The following is a 22,465-nucleotide window of genomic DNA, read 5'->3' as shown; positions in this document are numbered from 1 at the left end:
TCCTGCTCCTGAGGACCAGGGCTAATTATCTATTAACTATAGCAGATTGGTTACAGGAGGGGTGGTTCTCTTAATTGTTTTCCTAGCCATTCCGAGTTCTTGGAGCTGAGGCCGAGAAACACTATGGCCACCAGCTAGCTAGCTGTCAGAGAGTTGGGGTCTCAGTGTATCAGCCCCAGCAGGGTGAAGGTCCCCTTACAGATACCTCTGACAGCTAAGGACCCCCAACTCCCCTAAGGGTGTGTGTGTGTGTGTGTGTGTGTGTGTGTGTGTGTGTGTGTGTGTGTGTGTGTGTGTGTGTGTGTGTGTGCACATGTGGAGTGTAAACATTCTCGAACATCATGAGGCATTAAACTAGCACCCCAAGCTCCTCCACAGCTGGGAAGGAATATCCTATTATTTCCCCGAAATCTCTTTAAAAAGGGGGGTGTGGTGCCACTATTTGCCTGGTGAAAACACTTGTGTTGAAATATGCTGCTAGTGACAACATGACTACATGTGCAACCTTTCTGCTCATAAAATGTCAAGTGCTTGCTAAGAAAACATGTCAGTTCAGTCACTCTCTTGGTAAAAGTAAATGTCAACACTAGTAAATACCCGAAAAAGAACGCACAAATATGGATACAAACACTGAAGGGACAATTTGTGAGGCGATCATATCTTCAATAAGTCTCCATGACCCATTTTCCTCCTTAAAAGCAATGGCCATTTCATTTCCACACTAGCATTAACATAAGGTAAATAAAAACGTACCTAGGAATTTCCTGTTATTTCATACGGACACAGTTAACATTCCGAACACAGGACTTGCTTAGGTTTCAAGTAATATGTCCAAAAATGTAGTCTGTTGACGCAGAATTATTTTCACACTTGCAGCTGTATCCTTGAAATATAGACGACTGTAATTCACTGCACATTTTACTGCCTGGTGTTGCTTTTTGGCAGGTCTGGCGTTTGGGGGACCATCAATGAGCATCTTGTCTGGAGCTTCAGATGTAGTATTTAGTAGTTTGAGGGAGTCTTAATTCAAAAGGTCAGGAAGTATGAACCAACACACCCGGGGGGGGTAAATAAAGTCTATGAACCTTTCGTTTGTTTATGTAGATTTACTGTACATACTGGTACTAGATCATAGCAGACTGAGGTTGACATGAAACAGCAACCATTGGAGTCATATTTAAGGCTTTTATTATTTATTATGGATCCCCATTAGCTGTTGTCAAGGCAGCAGCTACTCTTCCTGAGGTCCAGCAAAATTAAGGCAGTTTATACCATTTTAAAAACATTACAATACATCCACAGATTTCACAACACACTGTGTGCCCCACTCCACTACTACCACAGATCTACAGTACAAAATCCATGTGTACGTCTATATATAGTGCATATGTATCATTCAAATCAAATCAACGTTTATTTGTCACGTGCGCCGAATACAACAGGTGTAGGTAGACCTTACAGTGAAATGCTTACTTACAGGCTCTAACCAATAGTGCGGAGGGAAAAAAGTATGTGTGTGTGTGTAGGTAAGTAAAGAAATAAAACAACATCATGTGTGTGTACTTATGTGACTATGTTTGTGTCCCCACTGTTCCACAAGGTGTATTTTTATCTGTTATTTAAAGTAAACTTTACTCCTTGCATCAGTTACTTGATGTAAAATGAGTCCCATGTAGTCATGGCTCTATGTAGTACTGTGCACCTCCCATAGTCTGTTCTGGACTTGGGGACTGTGACGAGACCTCTGGTGGCATGTCTTGTGGGGTATTCATCAGTGTCCGAGCTGTGTGCCAGTAGTTCAAACAAACACCTCGGTCGATTCAACATATCAATACCTCTCATAAATACAAGTAGTGATGAAGTCTATCTCTCCTCCACTTTGAGCCAGGAGAGATTAACATGCAAATTATTAATGTTAGCTCTCTGTGTACATCCAAGGACCAGCCGTGCTGCCCTGTTCTGAGCCAATTGCAATTTTCATTTTTGTGGCACCTGACTAACTTATTCCTTGCCATCTACTCTGAAACTAACTGCAGATTTTTGTTAAGTGTTAAGGGTAATTTCAGTCACTGTAGTAGCTGGCATGTATAGTGCTGAGTCATCCGCATACATTTACTCAAAGCCAGTGGTATGTCCTTAGTAAAGATTGAAAAAAGTAAGGGGCCTAGACAGCTGCCATGGGGAATTCCTGATTGTACCTGGATTATGTTGGAGAGGCCTCCATTAAAGAACACCCTCTGTGTTCTGTTAGACAGGTAACTCTTTATCCACAATTTAGCAGGGGGTGTAAAGCCATAACACATACATTTTTCCAGCAGCAGACTATGATCGATAATGTCAAAAACTGCACTGAAGTCTAACAAAACAGCCCCTAGAATATTTTTATGATCAATTTCTCTCAGCCAATCATCAGTCATTTGTCTATGTGCTGTGCTTGTTGAATGTCTTTCCCTATAAGCATGCTGAAAGTTTGTTGTCAATTTGTTTACAGTAAAATAGTATTGTATCTGGTCGAACAACCTTTTTTCCAAAAGTTTACTAAGGCTTGGTAACAGGCTGATTGGTCTGCTATTTGAGACAGTAAAGTTTTTAAAATTATTCTTAGGTAGCGGAATTACTTTTGCTTTCCTCCAAGCCTGGGGGCACACACTTTCTAGTATGCTTAAATTGAATATTTTTTACATTTTTACTTTCACCTTTATTTAACCACGTAGGCAAGTTGAGAACAAGTTCTCATTTACAATTGCAACCTGGCCAAGATAAAGCAAAGCAGTTCGACACATACAACAACACAGAGTTACACATGGAATAAAACAAATATACAGTCAATAATACAGTAGAAAAATAAGTCTATATACAATGTGAGCAAATGAGGTGAGATAAGGGAGGTAAAGGCAAAAAAAGGCCATGGTGGCGAAGTAAATACAATATAGCAAGTAAAACACTGGAATGGTAGATTTGCAGTGGAAGAATGTGCAAAGTAAAGATAGAAATAATAGGGTGCAAAGGAGCAAAGTAAATAAATAAATACAGCAGGGGGAGAGGTAGTTGTTTGGGCTAAATTATAGATGGGCTATGTACAGGTGCTGTAGCCTGTGAGCTGCTCTGACAGCTGGTGCTTAAAGCTAAGTGTTTCCAGTTTCAGAGATTTTTGTAGTTCATTCCAGTCATTTGCAGCAGAGAACTGGAAGGAGAGGCTGCCAAAGGAAGAATTGGTTTTGGGGGTGACCAGATATGAAGATATGGCAAATATGAGTGGCAATATCGTCCGATTGTCACGCCCTGGCCTTATCTTTGTTATCTTTGTTTTCTTTATTATTTTGGTTAGGACAGGGTGTGATATGGGTGATTTATGTGTCTTGTCTAGGGGTTTTTGTAGATTTATGGGGTTGTGTTCAGTTTAGGTGTCTAGGTAAGTCTATGGTTGCCTAGATTGGTTCTCAATCAGAGGCAGGTGTTTATTGTTGTCTCTGATTGGGAACCATATTTAGGCAGCCATATTCTTTGGGTATTTTGTGGGTGATTGTTTCCTGACTTTGTGTTTTATGTACCAGTTAGGACTGTTACGGTTTTCACGTTTATTGTTTTGTAGTTTGTTCATGTTTGAGTTTTCTTATTAAAGAACCATGAACTATAACCACGCTGCGATTTGGTCCGCCTCTCCTTCCCAGGAAGAAAGCAGTGACAGAATCACCCACCACAACAGGACCAAGCGGCGTGGTGACAGGCAGCGGCAGGAGAAGCAGCGATGTCAGGATTATTGGACTTGGGAGCAGAATCTGGACTATACGACTTGGGAAGAGATAGACAGGTGGGCGGTCGACCCAGGGAGAGTGCCGGAGCCCGCCTGGGATTCGCTGGAGCAGTGCGAGGAGGGTTATAGGAGAATGGAGTTGGAGAAACGAGCATGGCGGCGCGGTAGGAGGCCCGAGAGTCAGCCCCTAAAATTTATTGGGGGGGGGGGACACAGGAAGTATGGCAAAGCTAGGTAGGAGACCTGTGCCAACTTCCTGTGCTTACCGGAGAGCGAGAGAGACCGGGCAGGCACCATGTTATGCTGTGGAGCACACGGTGTCCCCAGTGCGGGTGCATAGCCCGGTGCGGTACATACCAGCTCCTCGTATCGGCCAGGCTAGAGTGGGCATTGAGCCAAGTGCCATGAAGCCGGCTCTACGCATCTGGTCTCCAGTGCGTCTCCTTGGGCCGGCGTACATGGCACCAACCTTACGCATGGTGTCCCCGGTTCGCCTGCACAGCCCAGTGCGGGCTATTCCACCTCGCCGCACTGGCAGGGCGACCGGGAGCATTGAACCAGGTAAGGTTGGGCAGGCTCGGTGCTCAAGAGCTCCAGTGCACCTGCACGGTCCGGTCTATCCAGTGCCACCTCCACGCACCAGCCCTCCGGTGGCAGCCCCCCGCACCAGGCTTCCTGTGCATGTCCAGAGCCCAGTACTCCCTGTTCCTCCTCCCCGCACTCGCCCTGAGGTGCGTGTCCTCGGCCCAGTACCACCAGCGCCGGCACCACGCACCAGGCCTACAGTGCGCCTCGTCTGTCCAGAGCTGCTAGAGTCTCCCGTCTGTCATGAGCCGCCAGAGTCTCCCGTCTGTCCAGAGCCGCCAGAGTCTCCCGTCTGTCCAGAGCCGCCAGAGTCTCCCGTCTGTCCAGAGCCGCCAGAGTCTCCCGTCTGTCCAGAGCCTCCAGAGTCTCCCGTCTGTCCAGAGCCGCCAGAGTCTCCCGTCTGTCCAGAGCCGCCAGTCTCCCGTCTGTCCAGAGCTGCCAGGGTCTCCCGTCTGTCCAGAACCGCCAGGGTCCCGTCTGTCCAGAGCCGCCAGAGTCTCCCGTCTGTCATGAGCCGCCAGAGTCTCCCGTCTGTCATGAGCCGCCAGAGTCTCCCGTCTGTCATGAGCCGCCAGAGTCTCCCGTCTGTCATGAGCCGCCAGAGTCTCCCGTCTGTCATGGAGCCGCCAGAGCCGCCGGTCAGCATGGAGCCGCCAGAGCCGCCGGTCAGCCGGGATCCTCCAGAGCCGCCGGTCAGCCGGGATCTTCCAGTGCCGCCTGTCAACCGGGATCCTCCAGAGCCGCCGATCAGCCGGGATCTTCCAGAGCCGCCGGTCAGCCGGGATCCGCCAGAGCCGCCGGTCAGCCGGGATCCGCAAGAGCCGCCGGTCAGCCGGGATCCGCCAGAGCTGCCGGTCAGCCAGGATCCGCCAGAGCCGCCATTCAGCCAGGATCTGCCAGAGCCGTCAACCTGCCTGAGCTACCTCCTAGTCCTGAGTTACCCCTCAGTCCTGAGCTACCCCTCGGTCCTGAGCTTCCTCAGTAATGAGGCACCCCTCAGTCCAGGTGGGCCCTTTGTTAGGGTTACTAGGCCAAGGTCGGCGGCGAGGGTCGCCACTCAAAGGACGCTAAAAAAGCGGACTAAGACTATGGTGCAGTGGGGTCCACGTCCCGCGCCAGAGCCGCCACCGTGGACAGATGCCCACCCAAACCCTCCCCTATGGGTTTAGGTGTGCGGCCAGGAGTCCACACCTTTGGGGGGGGGGGGGGGGGGGGGGGGGTTCTGTCACGCCCTGGCCTTAGTTATCTTTGTTTTCTTTATTATTTTGGTTAGGCCAGGGTGTGATATGGGTGATTTATGTGTTTTGTCTTGTCTAGGGTTTTTTGTAGATTTATGGGGTTGTGTTCAGTTTAGGTGTCTAAGTAAGTCTATGGTTGCCTAGATTGGTTCTCAATCAGAGGCAGGTGTTTATTGTTGTCTCTGATTGGGAACCATATTTAGGCAGCCATATTCTTTGGGTATTTTGTGGGTGATTGTTTCCTGTCTTTGTGTTTTATGCACCAGTTAGGACTGTTACGGTTTTCACGTTTATTGTTTTGTAGTTTGTTCATGTTTGAGTTTTCTTATTAAAGAACCATGAACTATAACCACGCTGCGTTTTGGTCCGCCTCTCCTTCCCAGGAAGAAAGCTGTGACACTGATATTATCCTCATTAATTTTCCATCCAAGTTGTCAGACCCCGGTGGCTTGTCATTGTTGATAGACAACAATAAATTGTTCACCTCTTCCACACTCACTTTACGGAATTCGAAATGACAATGCTTGTCTTTCATAATTTGGTAAGATAAACTTGGATGTGTAGTGTCGGCGTTTGTTGCTGGCATGTCATGCTTAAGTGTGCTAGTCTTACCAATGAAAAAATCATAGTAGTAGTTGGCAATATCAGTTGGTCTTGTGATGAATGAGCCATCTGATTCAATGAGTGATGGACCTGAGTTTGCCTTTTTTACCAAAATGTAATTTAAGATGCTACAAAGCTTTTTACTATTATTCTTTATGTCATTTACCTTTGTTTCATAGTGTACTTTCTTCTTCTTTTTATTCAGTTTAGTCACATGAATTCTCAATTTACAATACGTTTGCCAATCGGTTGTGCAGCATTCCTATTGCCTCATCCCTCTCAACCATACAATTTTTAAATTCCTCATCAATCCACAGGGATTTAACCGTTTTTACAGTCATTTTCTTAATGGTTGTATGTTTTATAAGTAACTGGAATAAGCAATTTCATAAATGTGTCGAGTGCAGCATCTCTTTGCTCCTCATTACACACCATGGACCAACAAAGATTCAACAACATAGGAATCACTACACTTGCGGCACTGATGGAATCCTTAAGATTCATACTAAAGTAAAAACACAATTTCAACTGCCTGTATGCTATGTATACCGGTTCAAATGAACACAAAGGAGATTTTAAACACAGCCTAGACAGACAGGGGTTTGTGCATTTGTATTAAGACTACGAATCATATGATATAACCTATAAAACATGTGAAATTAAATGTGATGTCCTAATATAAGTACAAAAGCCAAATCAATGGAATTAAGAGAGAAAAAACACAAACCCGAGACCTATCAATTTAACTGAAATGTTTATTCTAGTAAACAATGACCATGTACAGGGGATTAGCATTTCAAATAAATCCAAGCGTTTGTATTTTTGCATATATCCTGTTTCAAGTTACACACATTTTTCCACTTCTCATGAAACAAATATAACAGACATAATATACAGTTTGTGTACATCTTATACAATGCAGAAAGACAGCTGGATTATTTCTTATTTTCATCTATAGGAGGGACAGTCAAAGGCAGGCCAAATGGAAATGGAATGCACCAAGCTTTAGAAGTCAGATCAGTTGTCAGAAAACCAAAAGAAAAGCCCTCTACAATCTGTTTGGCTTGTACAATAGATATACAGGCCTCTGCATGTATCCCTATACACATGATCAAACTCGAACACCCGAACAACGAGAAAATAAGAAATAAAATCTATTGCACAATGGTGGTATCAAAGACAAAATACAGCATGAGTGGTAAGTACGTAGAGAACACTAGGTAGTGGATGAGAGAACACTTGGGCCCTGTTTCAATACTCTCAAAATGCATCCTTCCATCCTGCCTCCCTAATCTGACATGATTAGATGGGTGATTGAGATACATCATGGAACCCGTTCTTTCACCAATCCAATAGTGACAGATCAATGATAACTTCAAAGAATGGAGTAAGAAAGGATGGATGGATGTTTAAGGTATAAAAAGCAGCATGAAGTGACCAATGAACAGAGAGCTGTGGCCTGGTCTACGGCCAACCAAGCACACTCACTGTGGATTTCCCCTAACCCGAGGACACATTACAGGGGTTCTGACACAGAGCATTCTGGGTAAGGGCGGGAGTGTTGGCATTCCAAGCTTCGGGCGTCTGACCTGTGATTAAAACACCACAGGGCTGCATGCAGACGACCACAGGTTACCTCAGCTATAAACAGCAGCCCGATTAAAGGTCAGATCTGTACCAGAACAGGTTCTTCTCATAGAATATTATTACACTGTTGTAACCACGACAGCAAAGAAGTTTGATATGTAAACATAAACAAATAAATATCAGGGAGAGATGATTGCAATTTCCACCTAGTGGCAGTGTTAATGGTCCATACCGCAGAATTGTAACTTAAATCATGTCCTTCCCCAACCCAAAGGAGAACGTAGCTTTAATAATACATTTTCACAACATATGGCTCAGGATAGGTCTTTTCACTCAGACTACTCCAATAGTAGGGGACAACAATGGCATTACATGGAAGCTTATTAAAGGTAATGGACACATGTACAGTAGGACACATATAGTTCAATGCAACAGGAGAACATAAAACAAAGGGGAAATGAGTGCAACTGTCATTTTCATATGAGCTACTTTTATCAACATCTCTATTCAGTTCAATTCTAAGCTAAAAGGGCAATTCTGCCACTTTTCAACCTCATATTCATTATGACCAGCGCCATACCATTGTCTACATATGTGAAAAGGACGCGCTTCTATGATCTGTGGTTAAAAAGATAAGAAGAAAGGTCCTAAAAAATGCTTCTCTGTAGTTAGGTTTCCATCCAATTGGCGACCGATTTTAATGCGAATACTCAAAAATCTGCATAATGAAAATATGCGTATTTTCCCACTAGGGGTGTGTTTCCACCAAACGGACTTGCTGTGGACAAAAGTCAGTACGCAATGCACATTAAATGTCATTTTTCGTTTTAAGTGTACTGAATAAAAATCTAAAGTTGAATGTGTTTCCATCGCATTTTCAACTCTTCCGATAGTTTTGTCACAAAAACTGTTGCGTTCAATAGCACATTTTCCCACTCTGGTCTTGGCACGAGAGCTCTAGCCAACAGATACAGTGTGGGTAGGCTAGTTGACATGATGACATTATTTTGACATTATTTTGGACAACAGCGAGAATATTTTTACTTGTCAAACGGCAGACAAGCATCGATCATCATGTCACCAGAATAAGACCCTCGATATTTATTGGAAAGGAGCATCAAGATCATCGCGGCGTGCACTTTCACCACCCTGCGAAGTTCATTGTGACTTATTTCATCTGTAGTGCCGTTTTTACACACGTAAACACTGGTATTGTGCTGTTGATAATGAAAATGAGATTGAAAAGTGGTGGAATTGCCCTTTGAGTTTGAAAGTGAAGTTAGAACCACAGGTTTAATGTGCTAGGCAGTACCATCAGCAAGAAAACCAAGTAAAAGACAATGCGGCTAAAATAAAATAAAAGTTGTAACAAACTATGACACACTGTACCGCAAACCGTTGAATATTCACGTTATAGCTGTGAAACTTACGTGACCTAATGAATTTGCATATCATTGATGGTTAGCCCGAAGAAAACCACAGGCCATTCCTTACTTTCTTTGACCTCTCTGCAGCGTGTGCTTGCAGGTTTATCCATTTTTGCAGTTCTTACAACTAGAATTGTAATTAACAATATTGTTTCAATCCTTTAACAAATACTACATCAAATAATAAAATAACACTTACCACATAATTAAATTAAATAAAAATCGTACAAATCTGCAATTAAACCCTCTATAATAAAACATAGTAAAACTTGAAAGAATTTCCCTCATCTAGTCTTTTTTTGTGGTTGTTTGGTGTAAATCACAGCCTTTTGAACTTACTTAAACTGTCAGAAGAGGCACAACTAAGCATCCATTCCTTCTCCCTATGTTCGCTGAAGAAGCACTGAAATATTGTAAAAAAACAATGCATCTACTATCTCACACTCGGCGAGAAAGAAAATATATCTGTACAATTTGTTCTGGTCCAAGCAGACCTCTCTCTCACACAACACTTGCTTGTAACCAGTCAGGGAAGCCTCCAGCACTCCTCCCATGGCTCACCACATTCACATAATAAACCAATACTAAAATAATGTCTCGATCTTCAAAAGCATCCCGCCATAACCTTTAGCTATTCCCTTCTTCACATCTGCCAGAGCTCTAGTCGGTCAAGTGAGGGGATCCATGCTCCCTCACCAGACAGACACATATTCTGCTCATCTTTACATGTTAAGCCAGCCTCTATAGTGCATTTAAACAGCGCATCACCTCCTTCACAAACCATGGGCCATCATCCGTTCCCCTCCACACCTATCAATTAAAAACAGTAAGAGAGATTGTGATTGCTGGTTCCCACCCTCCACTCCAACCTCCCACCGTAAAGTAACATCCAGTTCTGTTTCCACATAGGGTCCAGGCCGACCCCAAAAGTTCTGTTTTGCTATTGTTTTGCTTTGAGAGTTTGTCGGTCTGGGGAATGTGTGGCGAGGTGTGTGTATCTGTGTGTGCGTATCAGGTGGAGTGTGTATATGTGTGTTGTAGCGGTGGTCTGTGTCTGCATGCGTATGTCTGTGTGTGTGGTTGAGGAAGCGGTCATGTCTTGGGCACATCGGCCTTGAGGGAAATGGCCAGCTATGTGTCCTTCACAGTGTGTGGGGTACGGTTTGTGAGTTGTATACGAATGTGTTATGCGTGTGTGTAAGTGTGTGTGTGAGTGTCTGAACTAGTAACGCTAGTAAGAGTTTGTCTATTGGTGCGTTTGTCTATTTGTGCATATCTCTATGTATGTGTGTCTGCGTGTGTCCAGTCCAGGTCACCCGTGGGACATCTCGGCCTTGCTGAGAGCGATGGCCAGCTCTAAGTCCTCTTGCTCCTGCTGCCGGAGCCTCTTCAGCCGCTCCCGCTCCGCTCGCTCACTCTCTCGCTTCGCCCACTCCAGTTGCTGGGCCTCATTTCCAAACTACAGAGAGAAGAGGAGAAGATGCATTTAATAAAGGATTAATCCGTCACACCATGTCCAAAACACACATTAGGAGGTGTTTTGTCAGAGTATTAGATTTCAATGAACCTCATCCTGTACATTAAGAGTAAACTTCCCTTTCTGCCTGGCTACCGTAAGAGGACATAGATGACTGTAGTTTACTATTATAACTAAATCATGTACATACACAAAAGCATCAACACACACACAAAATATACCCACTACACAGACAATCGAACTGACCCTATCCCTATCGGTACTTTAATGTTCAATGTATGTATGTTCTGCTGTTGAAGGAAATGTGCTTCTTATTGTTAAACCTGAGTGGTTGTGCTCCGAGCCTAAAGTACGTGAGCGAAACACAAAAACAAAGCACTTTTCAATTTGACCGCGTTATTAAACATTCTTACCTTAACTTTTTCTGGCCCTGCGAGAGAAAAATGAATTACAAAACACCAAACAAACAATTCACTAATCGTGTATCACACCATCCATTTTACACCGAGCACATTACGAAACAGCATCAACTAACTATGAGAAGGCGACATGGAGGACCGTTTCAGTTCGTTTCCCAAATGAAAATGAATGAGCAACTAAAAGCATATTTGAACAACATGCAAAGACGACATGTAGGGAGAAAATGGGAAGGACAGAAATGACCATTTTTGATTCTCTGTTAAAGTGATAGTATGAGATCTAACCTAAGTCAAGTATAGCTAGGAACTCTCCCATGCATATCAGAACGCACACACATTCTAAGATACTGCTTTGCCATCCTTAGATCTGATTCAAATGTCAGGGTCAAATGAGGCCATTCAATTCTTGGAATCATGCTGACCAAAATAAATATGGAACAGAGTCCATTGAGGCATTTAATAGCTATATTTGTTTCCTTGAAATATTTATAATTCAATTCAGGGTCCAAGTTCATCTGGTATTTTTCTAGATAATATCTTCAATGTGGAACATAATACCTCTTTAGTTTAAATAAAGTATGGGCAGTTGACTCTGTTAAAATAGATTTGGCAACTTTGGGAGTAGTTTGGTACAAGTCAGAGATGGTAAAGCAGGATCTATGCTACCGATGTCATGCGGCAGACCAACACTAAACAGATTGAGCAAACTAAGCCTAAATAAAGAAAAGACAAAACACTGATACACACTAATACTGTATCTAAACACTAGTACGACATACATGACTGAAACATAACATAGACCTGAGGGGTAAGAACTCAGGACTGAGAGCTGAGTAGTGATACTACTGCTTCCCGTGTCAACAGATCCCACAGCCAGACCAGTGGCTTGGAGCTGTCAGTCACTAAACCACACAGGATGGGCTCCCCTTTACGGCCTAGCCTGGCCTTGGGTACGCACAGACTGAGTGACTGACTGATTGAATGCTGATGCCGGGAGCTGAGATGGAAAAGGTCAATATTCAGATAAGAAGTTCCTGAATACATCCTGGATTATGGCTACACTGTGTGAGACACCCATTGGTTGGTTTAGACAGACAGCCCAGGCCATAGCACCGCACTGGCTGGATTATTCAACCCTAACCTTAAAGCGCCGACTGGCTAGTTGAATAATACTTCACACGGCCAGAATCCACTTATTGGACTGCTAAAGAGGTGATGGAAATAATACTTCTCGTTTGTGCTTGTTTTGGGAAGCCTCTAGCATTCTACACAACAACAAACCACATGGCAAAATATAGATATAGATTTTTTTTTATGTTCCAATCGCGGCGTACACATTAAACCACAAAAAGGGCCGACACCCTTTCCTGCACGAGCACCGGGGACCACTTCTGCAATGCAGCTCTGCACTTTACTGCACAATACCGAATGCATTGTAGGTGGTGTGCAACCAACTACAAAGCATAGGTTGAGAACCCCCCCCCAACCAAAATCATAGCACAGTATAGATAAGTGAGTCTTGTGGAACCTTTGACAGGCTTACACTCAGAAAACAGCTAGACGGCAAAAATGTGTGGGAGTTCAGTCATCCTCTTAGATATGAGGTAGGGTTGGATCACACAATTAATTAAAGTGATGATCAGATGATCATGAACAGCAGTTATTGCTAGTGATTATGCCATAGTCAACAGTTAGCCTACATGGTGGTTAATTTGCCATGGGTCTGAGTGGGAAGATGCCTGGCTCTGGTCTTTGTTTGGAGTGATGGTGGGTCATTGATTAACATAGATGTCTGCACAGTGAAGGGAGGCCAGGACACAGAAAGATGAGTTGATAAACAGCCAGGGCCTCCGCTCTAGATCCTTTAGTTAACATTGTGGGAACTTAAGCAGAGGTATTGGCTAGGTATATAAAGACTGGTCTGGACAGAGACAGAGTATCACTGAGCTCAACTTACAGAACTGAAGTCTGCAAAACCCAAGGAACAGTCTTTAGAGGCTTTACTTGAGGCAGATGGAGCAAAAGGATCTTTGCCACTAAACGGGTCTCCGACCCCTTTTTTACTCTGAAAGGGGTCGATGCCGTCACTGCCAAACGGCTGGAAGGGGTCGCAGGGCTTGGTCGAGTCGCCCGCTCCTCCAGGCATGTTGACGGGGGTGCTTTTACCTAAGGACATTAAGACAGTAAGGACAGTCATTTCCCCTGCAGAAGAGACCACAGTGTGTGTGGTTATGAAGTCAACTACAATTATTAGGTGACGTTTGCCAGCAACAGCATTCCAATCCCCACAAATGCTGCCCCCCCCACACTTCTCGTCTCACGAGAAATAGAGCATTCTATTATGAAAAGCTTTGAAAACCACAGCAGTTTCAGCTACACTCGTGGTGCACCAAAACCACACGCAGCTCAACTTAAACAAAATAGAGAGCACACAAACAATGCAGATACAAAATTGTCATGGTATGAATTAAACACGCATTTAATGACATGGGTCAATATACTGCATAAAGCCCATATAAAAAAAATGGCGAGAGCTATTTTCTCTTTTATGTTGGGTTTTATGGTGAGCAGATGGGTAGAGTTCATGCCCACTTAACCAACACAGGATTCAGTTCACAAGTTCATCAGATCTCTCCTCAGTGGGTGATTTTAGAGTTTTTGTCAGGCCTAGATGCTACATGCCTAGGGCCAGGAGTTTTTAATGACCACATGACCTGCCCAAGAACAACTAACTATGGCCCAGAGTTATACCTGTTTGTCAGCAAAAACTCCTGGCCTTAGTTATGCCAACTCATTGTATTCTCTATCTTAATTTCCACATCGCTTAAATACATAAATTATTTAACTGAACCGTGACTACTCTAAAATAAGCCCATGTTAACATGGTAGAGATGTTTCCAAGCTGTTTCTCTGTAGGCCAGTCATTGCTGGCAGAGTCTGTGGGCCGTGGGAATGTAGTACTTACTGGTTGTTGTTGCTTCTGAAGGTGTTAACCACGTTGTCAATCGAGCTGTTATTTATACCAGGCCTGCCAAGGTTAGCAGTTCACAGGCCCACTGAACAGCCAGGCAATCAGTTTCTCTCTTTCAGTAAATGGCACATACTCTTCACCACAAACCGTCAGCTCCACCCTGCTCCAAAATACCAGCACATTATCAATGCTGTCTATCAATGTGATGCACAAGGCACATCTCAGAGCCCCACAAATAACGTTTATTATATTATTCTCACAGCATATATCGTATGTCCTATTCATGAGACTGTATCTCACAGCACAATTTGAAAGTATTGCTATGTAATCATTTCAGAAACTACCTAGAAAAACGAGAGATATCTACATCAAACTATCATTCTATGTCGTGACCTTTCACTTGTTGCAAATTCTGCTCAACCCCTCTAATTTGGATACATAAACCCAGGTGTGAAAGCAGTTTAGATATGGCATTGGCCAGGGCACAGAGTGTGACCAGAGTCGGGCAAGAGGTTGCCAGAGAAGCCACACTGCTCACCCGAGTGTGTGCACACAGTGGAAACAGAGGAAGTGGGGAAGGGTGGAGCTGAGAACATCGGGCGATCTGGTGTCAGCATGGCCAACCACAGATCATCTGTGTATTCCTGGGGCATGTTGCTCTGTGTTCTCACTGCAGCCTGGCATCAGGGTTGAGCTCTCAAGCAACAGTCATACAGTTCTACTCATCTAACACTAATCTCAGGCAAGGATTTTACAGATAGGGGATGATTAGCGACAATTCATTATTATTATATATATATTTTTTTTTAATCTAATGGATCAAAGACTACTATGCTATAATGTGTACAGTGTACCTAGGCTACAGTGAAATTACACTGCATATTGCATACATGGTTTAACCATAAAGCGGGGCACCTTTAATAATAATATGTGGTGAAATCTTGATTAGCGTGGCCCATTCAACTTCCTTTGTGAGGTTTAAATGGTGAAATAAGACTCACTCAGTAACTTTATGGATAAAAAGCACATTGAGTCGCTTCTATGTGGAGCAGAGTTACCGCATAGGCAACTGCAAAACTGTTCTGTTGATTCAAACTTCAAAAGGAGAATGAAAAGGACACTTGCTTGGCAGAGATGATGAACGTATCTGTACCCATGAAATGCTTTTCCTGTTTACAACCTAGTAGAGCTCACGGTGGAGAAAAAAAAGGGGTTTTCAGGCCAGTCAAAAACAATGTTTCTGAGCTGCAGCGAGCATTGCTGTTTGATCTATGACGAGCATATTTTACTTTTATCATGCAGAGGTAAGAAGGCAACACCAGCTGAGTTGAGGCTTCAAAGATTATACAGGTCCCTTACAACAGCTTCTAGTGAACTATGTTCTAACAGTCAGAAGATACAGTATTCAGACACCTTTTTCCACATTTTGTTACGTTACAGCCTTATTATAAAATGGATTAAATACAACGTTTTCGTCATCAATCTAGACACAATAACCCATAATGACAAGACAACACCAGGTTTTAAGAAATGTTTGCAAATGTATTACAAATAAAAAACTGAAATACCTTATTTCCATAATTATTCAGACCCTTTGCTATGAGACTTGAAATTCAGCTCAGGTGTATTCTGTTTCCATTAATCATCCTTGAGATGTTTCTAAAACTTGATTGGAGTCCACCTGTAGTAAATTCAATTGATTGAACATGATTTGGAAAGGCACACAACTGTCTATATAAGGTCCCACAGTTAACAGTGCATGTCAGCGCAAAAACCAAGCAATGAAGTCGAAGGAATTGTCCGTAGAGCTCCGAGACAGGATTGTGTCGAGGCACAGATCTGGGGAAGGGTACCAAAAACCTTCTGCAGCATTGAAGGTCTCCAAGAACACATTAGTCTCCATCATTCTTAAATGGAAGAAGTTTGAAACCACCAAGACTCTTCCTAGAGCTGGCCGCCCAAGAACCCGATGGTCACTCTGACAGAGCTCCAGAGTTTCTGTGTGGAGATGGGAGAACCTTCCAGAAGGACAACCATCTCCGCAGCACTCCACCAATCAGGCCTTCATGGTAGAGCGGCCAGGCGGAAGCCACTCCTCATTAACAGGCACATGACAGCCCGCTTGGAGTTTGCCAAAAAAGCACCTGAAGGACTCTCAGACCATGCAAAGCGAGATTCTCTGGTCTGATGAAACCAAGATGGGATGTTTTTTAGCGGCAGGGACTGGGAGACTAGTCAAGATTGAGGGAAAGATGAACGGAGCAGAAAGTACAGAGAGATCCTTGAGGAAAACCTGGACCTCGGACTGGGGCGAAGGTTCACCTTCCAACAGGACAACGACCCTAAGCACACAGCCAAGACAACACGAGAGTAGCTTCGGGACATAGTCTCGGAATGTCCTTGAGTGGGCCAGCCAGAGCCCGGACTTGAACCCGATCGAACATCTCTGGAGAGACCTGAAAATAGCTGTGCAGCGACGCTCCCCATCCAACCTGACAGAGTTTGAGAGGATCTGCAGAGGGATTAATGGGATTAACTCCCCAATAACAGGTGCGCCAAGCTTGTGGCGTTATACCCAAGAAGACTCAAGGCTATAATCGCTGCCAAAGGTGCTTCAACAAAGTACTGAGTAAAGGGTCTGAATACTTATGTAAATGTCATATACTTGTTTTTGCATTGTTATTATGGGGTACTGTGTTTAGACTAGAGGTCGACCAGTTAATCGGAATGGCTGATTAATTAGGGCCGATTTCAAGTTTTCATAACAATCGGAAATCGGTATTTTTGGACACCATTTTTTTTTTACACCTTTATTTAACTAAGCAAGTCAGTTACGAACACATTCTTATTTTCAATGAAGAACTAGGAACGGTGGGTTAACCTGTTGAGTGTAGGGGGCAGTATTTTGATGTTTGGATGAAAAACGTACCCAAATGAAACTGCCTATTCCTCCGGCCCAGAAGCTAGAATATGCATATAATAATTCTGATAGAAAACACTCTAAAGTTTCCAAAACGGTCAAAATATTGTCTGTGAGTATAACAGAACTGATATTGCAGGCGAAAACATGAGGAAAATCCAACTAGGAAGTGCCTCTTATTTTGAAACCTCCCTGTTCCATTGCATGCCTTCCCTCCATTTAAAGGGATATCAACCAGATTCCTTTCCCTATTGCTTAGACATAGTTTCAGCTTTATATTCTGAAAAATGAGCGAGAACGATCACATCGCGTCAGTGGATGGCTGGGTGCCAGCAGAGTTTTGCATGCGCCAACAGCTTGGAGCAGACATTTTCTCTCTGTCTCCTATTGAAAAAGCTACGGTCCGGTTGAAATATTATCGATTATTTATTGTAAAAACAACCTGAGGATTGATTATAAAAAACGTTTGACATGTTTCTACGAACTTTACGGATACTATTTGGAATTTTCGTCTGCCCCGTCGTGACCGCTCGAGCCTGTGGATTACTGAACATAACGTGCCAACCAAATGGAGGTATTTTGGATATAAAAATAATCTTTATGGAACAAAAGGAACATTTATTGTGTAACTGGGAGTCTCGTGAGTGCAAACATCCGAAGATCATCAAAGGTAAGCAATTTATTTTATTGCTTTTCTGACTTTCGTGACCAATCTACTTTGCTGCTAGCTGTTTGTAATGTTTTGTCTGATGAGAGAGATGTCCTTACATAAACGCTTGGTTTGCTTTCGCCGTAAATCTTTTTTGAAATCTGACACGCCAGGTGGATTAACAACACGCTTAGCTGTGTTTTGCTATATTGCACTTGTGATTTCATGAAAATTAAATATTCTTAGTAATTTAATTTGAATTTGGAGCCATTTTTTACATGGCACATATTGCACTTTTACTTTCTTCTCCAACACTTTGCTTTTGCATTATTTAAACCAAATTGAACATGTTTCATTATTTATTTGAGGCTAAATTGATTTCATTGATGTATTATATTAAGGTAATAGAAAAGTGTTCCTTCAGTATTGTTGTAATTGTCATTATTACAAAATTATTATTATTTTAAAAAATCGTCTGATTAATCGGTATCTGATTTTTTTTGTCCTCCAATAATCGGTATCGGCGTTGAAAAATCATAATCGGTCGACCTCTAGTGTAGACTGATGAGGGGGAAAAACTATTTCATCCGTTTTAGAATAAGGCTGTAACGAAATAAATGTGGAAAAAGTCAAGAGGCCTGAAAACTTTCCGAATGCACTGTATGTGATGATAAGCCATGCCATCCATACTCACAACGTTCTTCTGTGTGTTTTACTAGAAGAACAAAACAAAAGAGGGGAACACTTACAGTGAGGTGACAAAGACCACAGAGGGGGAAAGACAAAGGGATAGTAAACCATTACAATTCTATAACACAGATGTCGGATCATAATTTGATCACTCATTTGTTGCTGAGAATTTTCCTGCACAACAGAAAATACAAACGTGTAGTGTATTTGAGTTTGTAATTCCCACTTAGAAATTTCAGACTTGATTTGCCCTAACGGAAAATGTATCAACCCCTACAAAAATGTAAATTAAAGGGGAATGGAAACACTTCTGGAAGTTAAGCTGAGCAAAGTGATGTATTCAATCCACTAATAACAAACATGCTTGTAACATAGAAACATCTCTATTTTAAAGTCATTTGATCTGAACAATGTTTATTAGAGGTATGGGTAGCTCCATCTTGAATTGCCATAGTAACGACTGTTACTAGAAGTGAGCAAATTGAGTTTTGTCATGGAGACTGAAAGTGAATGCTGCCACCGGGAGGCCAAAACGAGGCAAGATAACTAGCTAGCCTACTTGATTTAGAATAGCATTTATCATTTGGTATGAGCTAGACCTAGCTAAAACAAACTGGCTAGGGATTAGAATTAGCTAGCCAGCCAGGCAGAAGAGAGGGCTGCTGCAGGAGCTAGGATCCCCATATAGCTAGGTAGCTACAGTAATTATTAGCTAGCTAGCTAACTACATAGCTAGGTATCTTTGATATATTATGAGTCTTTATATCTGTGATAGCTAAAAATAGAAAGCCTTCTGGCTGTTGATTGCAAGAATGAATGTACCTAAGCCTGAAGCCTAACCCCATAGCTAGCTTTAATCACTTTTGAAAGCTCAGACTGGTAGTGGGCTTGGTAAATTATCCGGGTTCATTGCTACTTACAGGCATACATTATAATATTATTTCAGTTATTTGACATTTTCTCAAATGTGAGTGGAAACCTTTGGATAATAAAATGTAACGTTGTCACCTTGCACGCCGATTGGTAACTTGTACAATTCCCTTGCAGTCATGACACCCTTTTTTATTTGCAGAAGGTTCATCGCTACTTGGGGAAGACAAGGACAAAGAGGATGACATTGAAATGGAGGAGCCAGAGGAAGTTGGAGCCACCATGTGATGCTGCTGCCTCTCAACCAAGCTTTTTGACTGGAAGGTAACTGTCAATTATGTATTACTGTTATGTACTAATAGGCCTATAAATTAGATATTTGAAATACTCTCCCTCTCTCTGTCTCTGTCTGCAGGACACTGTGGTGAACTGTCAGTGCTCAGACCTTTTTGAGAAGATTGTCACCTGTGCACCAGGCAGTCAATAGCTGCCACCACGGTGGCTGCAAACACGGCTGTGGGGAAATCACACCATCATCCTCACATGACACATAAACTCAGCAAAAAACAGAAGTGTCCTCTCATTGTCAACTGCGTTTATTTCCAACAAACTTAACATGTGTAAATATTTGTATGAACATAACAAGATTCAACAACTGAGACAAACTCAACAAGTTCCACAGACATGTGACTAACAGAAATTGAATAATGTGTCCCTGAACAAAGAGGGGGACAAAATCAAAAGTAACAGTCAGTATCTGGTGTGGCCACCAGCTGCATTAAGTACTGCAGTGCATCTCCTCCTCGTGGACTGCACCAGATTTGCCAGTTCTTGCTATGAGATGTTACCCCACACTTCCACCAAAGGCACCTGCAAATTCCCTGACATTTCTGAGGGGAATGGCCCTAACCCTCAGACCCAACAGGTCCCAAACGTGCTCAATTGGATTGAGGTCTGGGCTCTTCGCTGGCCATGGCAGAAAACTGAAATTCCTGTCTTGCAGGAAATCCCACACAGGACGAGCAGTATGGCTGGTGGCATTGTCATGCTGGAGGGTCATGTCAGGATGAGGCTGCAGGAAGGGTACCACATGAGGGAGGAGATTGCCTGCAATGACGACAAGCTCAGTCCGATGATGCTGTGACACACCACCCCAGACCATGACGGACCCTCCACCTTCAAATCGATCCCGCTCCAGAGTACAGGCCTCGGTGTAACGCTCATTCCTTCGACGATAAACGCGAATCCGACCATCACCCCTGGTGAGACAAAACCGCGACTAGTCAGTGAAGAGCACTTTTTGCCAGTCCTGTCTGGTCCAGCGACGGTGGATTTGTCCAAAAATGGTTTACAGACAGATTTCACTTATAATTCACAGTATCACAATTACATACATTAACTTGACTGTGCCTTTAAACAGCTTGGAAAATTACAGAAAAATATGTCATGACTTTAGAAGCTTCTGATAGGCTAATTGACATAATTTGAGTCAATTGGAGGTGTGTACCTGTGGATGTATTTCAAGGTTTTCCTTAAAACTCAGTGCCTCTTTGCTTGACATCATGGGAAAATCAAAAGAAATCAGCCAAGACCTCCATTTTTTTTGTAGATCTTCACAAGTCTGGTTCATCCTTGGGAGCAATTTCCAAATGCCTGAAGGTACCACTTTCATCTGTACAAACAATAGTATGCAAGTATAAACACCATGGGACCACACAGCCATCATACCGCTCAGGAAGGAGACCCGTTCTGTCTCCGAGAGATGAACGTACTTTGGTGCGAAAAGTGCAAATCAATCCCAGAACAACAGAAAAGGACCGTGTGAATATTCTGGAGGAAAATTATCTATATCCACAGTAAAACGAGTCCTATATCGACATAACCTGAAAGGCCGCTCAGCAAGGAAGAAGCCACTGCTCCAAAACCGCCATAAAAAAGCCAGACTATGGTTCGCAACTGCACATGGGGACAAAGATCATACTTTTTGGAGAAATGTCCTCTGATCTGATGAAACAAAAATAGAACTGTTTGGCCATAATGACCATTGTTATGTATGGAGTAAAAAGGGGGTGGCTTGCAAGCCGAAGAACACCATCCTGACCGTGAAGCACGGGAGTGGCAGCATCATGTTGTGGAGGTGCTTTGCAGCAGGAGGGACTGGTGCACATCACAAAATAGATGGCATCACAAGGAAGGACAATTATGTGGATATATTGAAGCAACATCTCAAGACATCAGTCAGGGAGTTAAAGCTTGGTCGCAAATGGGTCTTCCAAATGAACAATGACCCCGAGCATACTTCCAAAGTTGTGGCAAAATGGCTTAAGGACAACAAGGTCAAGGTATTGGAGTTGCCATCACAAAGCCCTGGCCTCAATCCTATGGAATATTTGTTGGCAGAACTGAAAAGGCGTGTGTGAGCAAGGAGGCCTACACAAACCTGACTCAGTTACACCAGCTCTGTCAGGAAGAATGGGCCAAAATTCATCCAACTTATTGTGGGAAGCTTGTGGAAGGCTACCCAAAACATTTGATCCAAGTTAAACAATTTAAAGGCAATGCTACCAAATACTAATTGAGTGTTGTAAACTTCTGACCTACTGGGAATGTGATGAAAGAAATAAAAGCTGAAATAAATCATTCTCTCTACTATTATTCTGACATTTCACATTCTTAAAATAAAGTGGTGATCCTAACTGACCTAAGACAGGGAATCTTTACTAGGATTAAATGTAAGGAATTGAGTTTAAACAGAGTTTAAATGTATTTGGCTAAGGTGTATGTAAACTTCTGACTTCCACTGTAAGTACTAGTAATGGGTCTCTTAGTCCTCACCAAGTAGATCAGAGTGTCACTGGTCATTTCCCCTTCCTTGCATGCTTTTAATTTGTTCCCATCCTGACTCTTTGTGTTTTAGGCTATAGGCCTAGTGGAATGTGAGAGTATGATGTAACTTGCACCTTTTTCAGGCTTGAATGAGACAATGTATTATCCTAACCTTATTCTTTCAATAAAATTATAGATTTATTGATATTATATAACTTCTCCATGTCTTTCCTTAACAAATGTAAGACTAAATGGTATTTGTAATATGTTTTAGTGCATATATGTGTTAAATATACTATCCAGATGAGAACGTGTCCGATCACAGAACATTCCATAGAATTCTAGAAAAATACTTCCGGTGACTAAAATGGCTGTAACTCATTCACAGTAAAAGGTTTTACTATTCTGATCTCAGATGATCAATTCTTATAAAATAAGGAAAACTCAAT

At 42.8% G+C, this 22,465-nt stretch overlaps 1 protein-coding gene across 19 annotated transcripts in view; it reads right to left on the bottom strand.

The window, feature by feature from the left end:
* Nucleotides 1–6,917: 6,917 nt before the first annotated feature.
* LOC139409107 (epidermal growth factor receptor substrate 15-like 1) overlaps nucleotides 6,918–22,465 on the bottom strand; it is a 33,891-nt gene continuing 18,343 nt past the window's right edge. For 5 of the 19 annotated variants that reach the window (XM_071153808.1, XM_071153816.1, XM_071153812.1 and 2 more), the window contains 3 exons: nucleotides 18,325–18,345; nucleotides 13,048–13,256; nucleotides 6,918–10,653 (listed from right to left, as the gene is read on the bottom strand). In XM_071153808.1, coding sequence (XP_071009909.1) covers nucleotides 10,507–10,653; nucleotides 13,048–13,256; nucleotides 18,325–18,345 — 377 coding nt within the window. In that variant the 3' untranslated portion in view covers nucleotides 6,918–10,506. Of the gene's footprint in view, nucleotides 10,654–11,084; nucleotides 11,102–13,047; nucleotides 13,257–14,177; nucleotides 14,222–18,324; nucleotides 18,346–19,772; nucleotides 20,450–22,465 lie in introns of those variants that run through there. The other 14 variants (XM_071153810.1, XM_071153815.1, XM_071153818.1 and 11 more) reach the window with 11 other exon arrangements.

The sequence above is a fragment of the Oncorhynchus clarkii genome, chromosome 5, assembly GCF_045791955.1.
Source record: "Oncorhynchus clarkii lewisi isolate Uvic-CL-2024 chromosome 5, UVic_Ocla_1.0, whole genome shotgun sequence".
Classification (NCBI taxonomy): domain Eukaryota; kingdom Metazoa; phylum Chordata; class Actinopteri; order Salmoniformes; family Salmonidae; genus Oncorhynchus; species Oncorhynchus clarkii.
The sequence above is the reverse complement of the archived record's forward strand: the minus strand, read 5'-3'. Positions and strand labels throughout refer to the sequence as shown.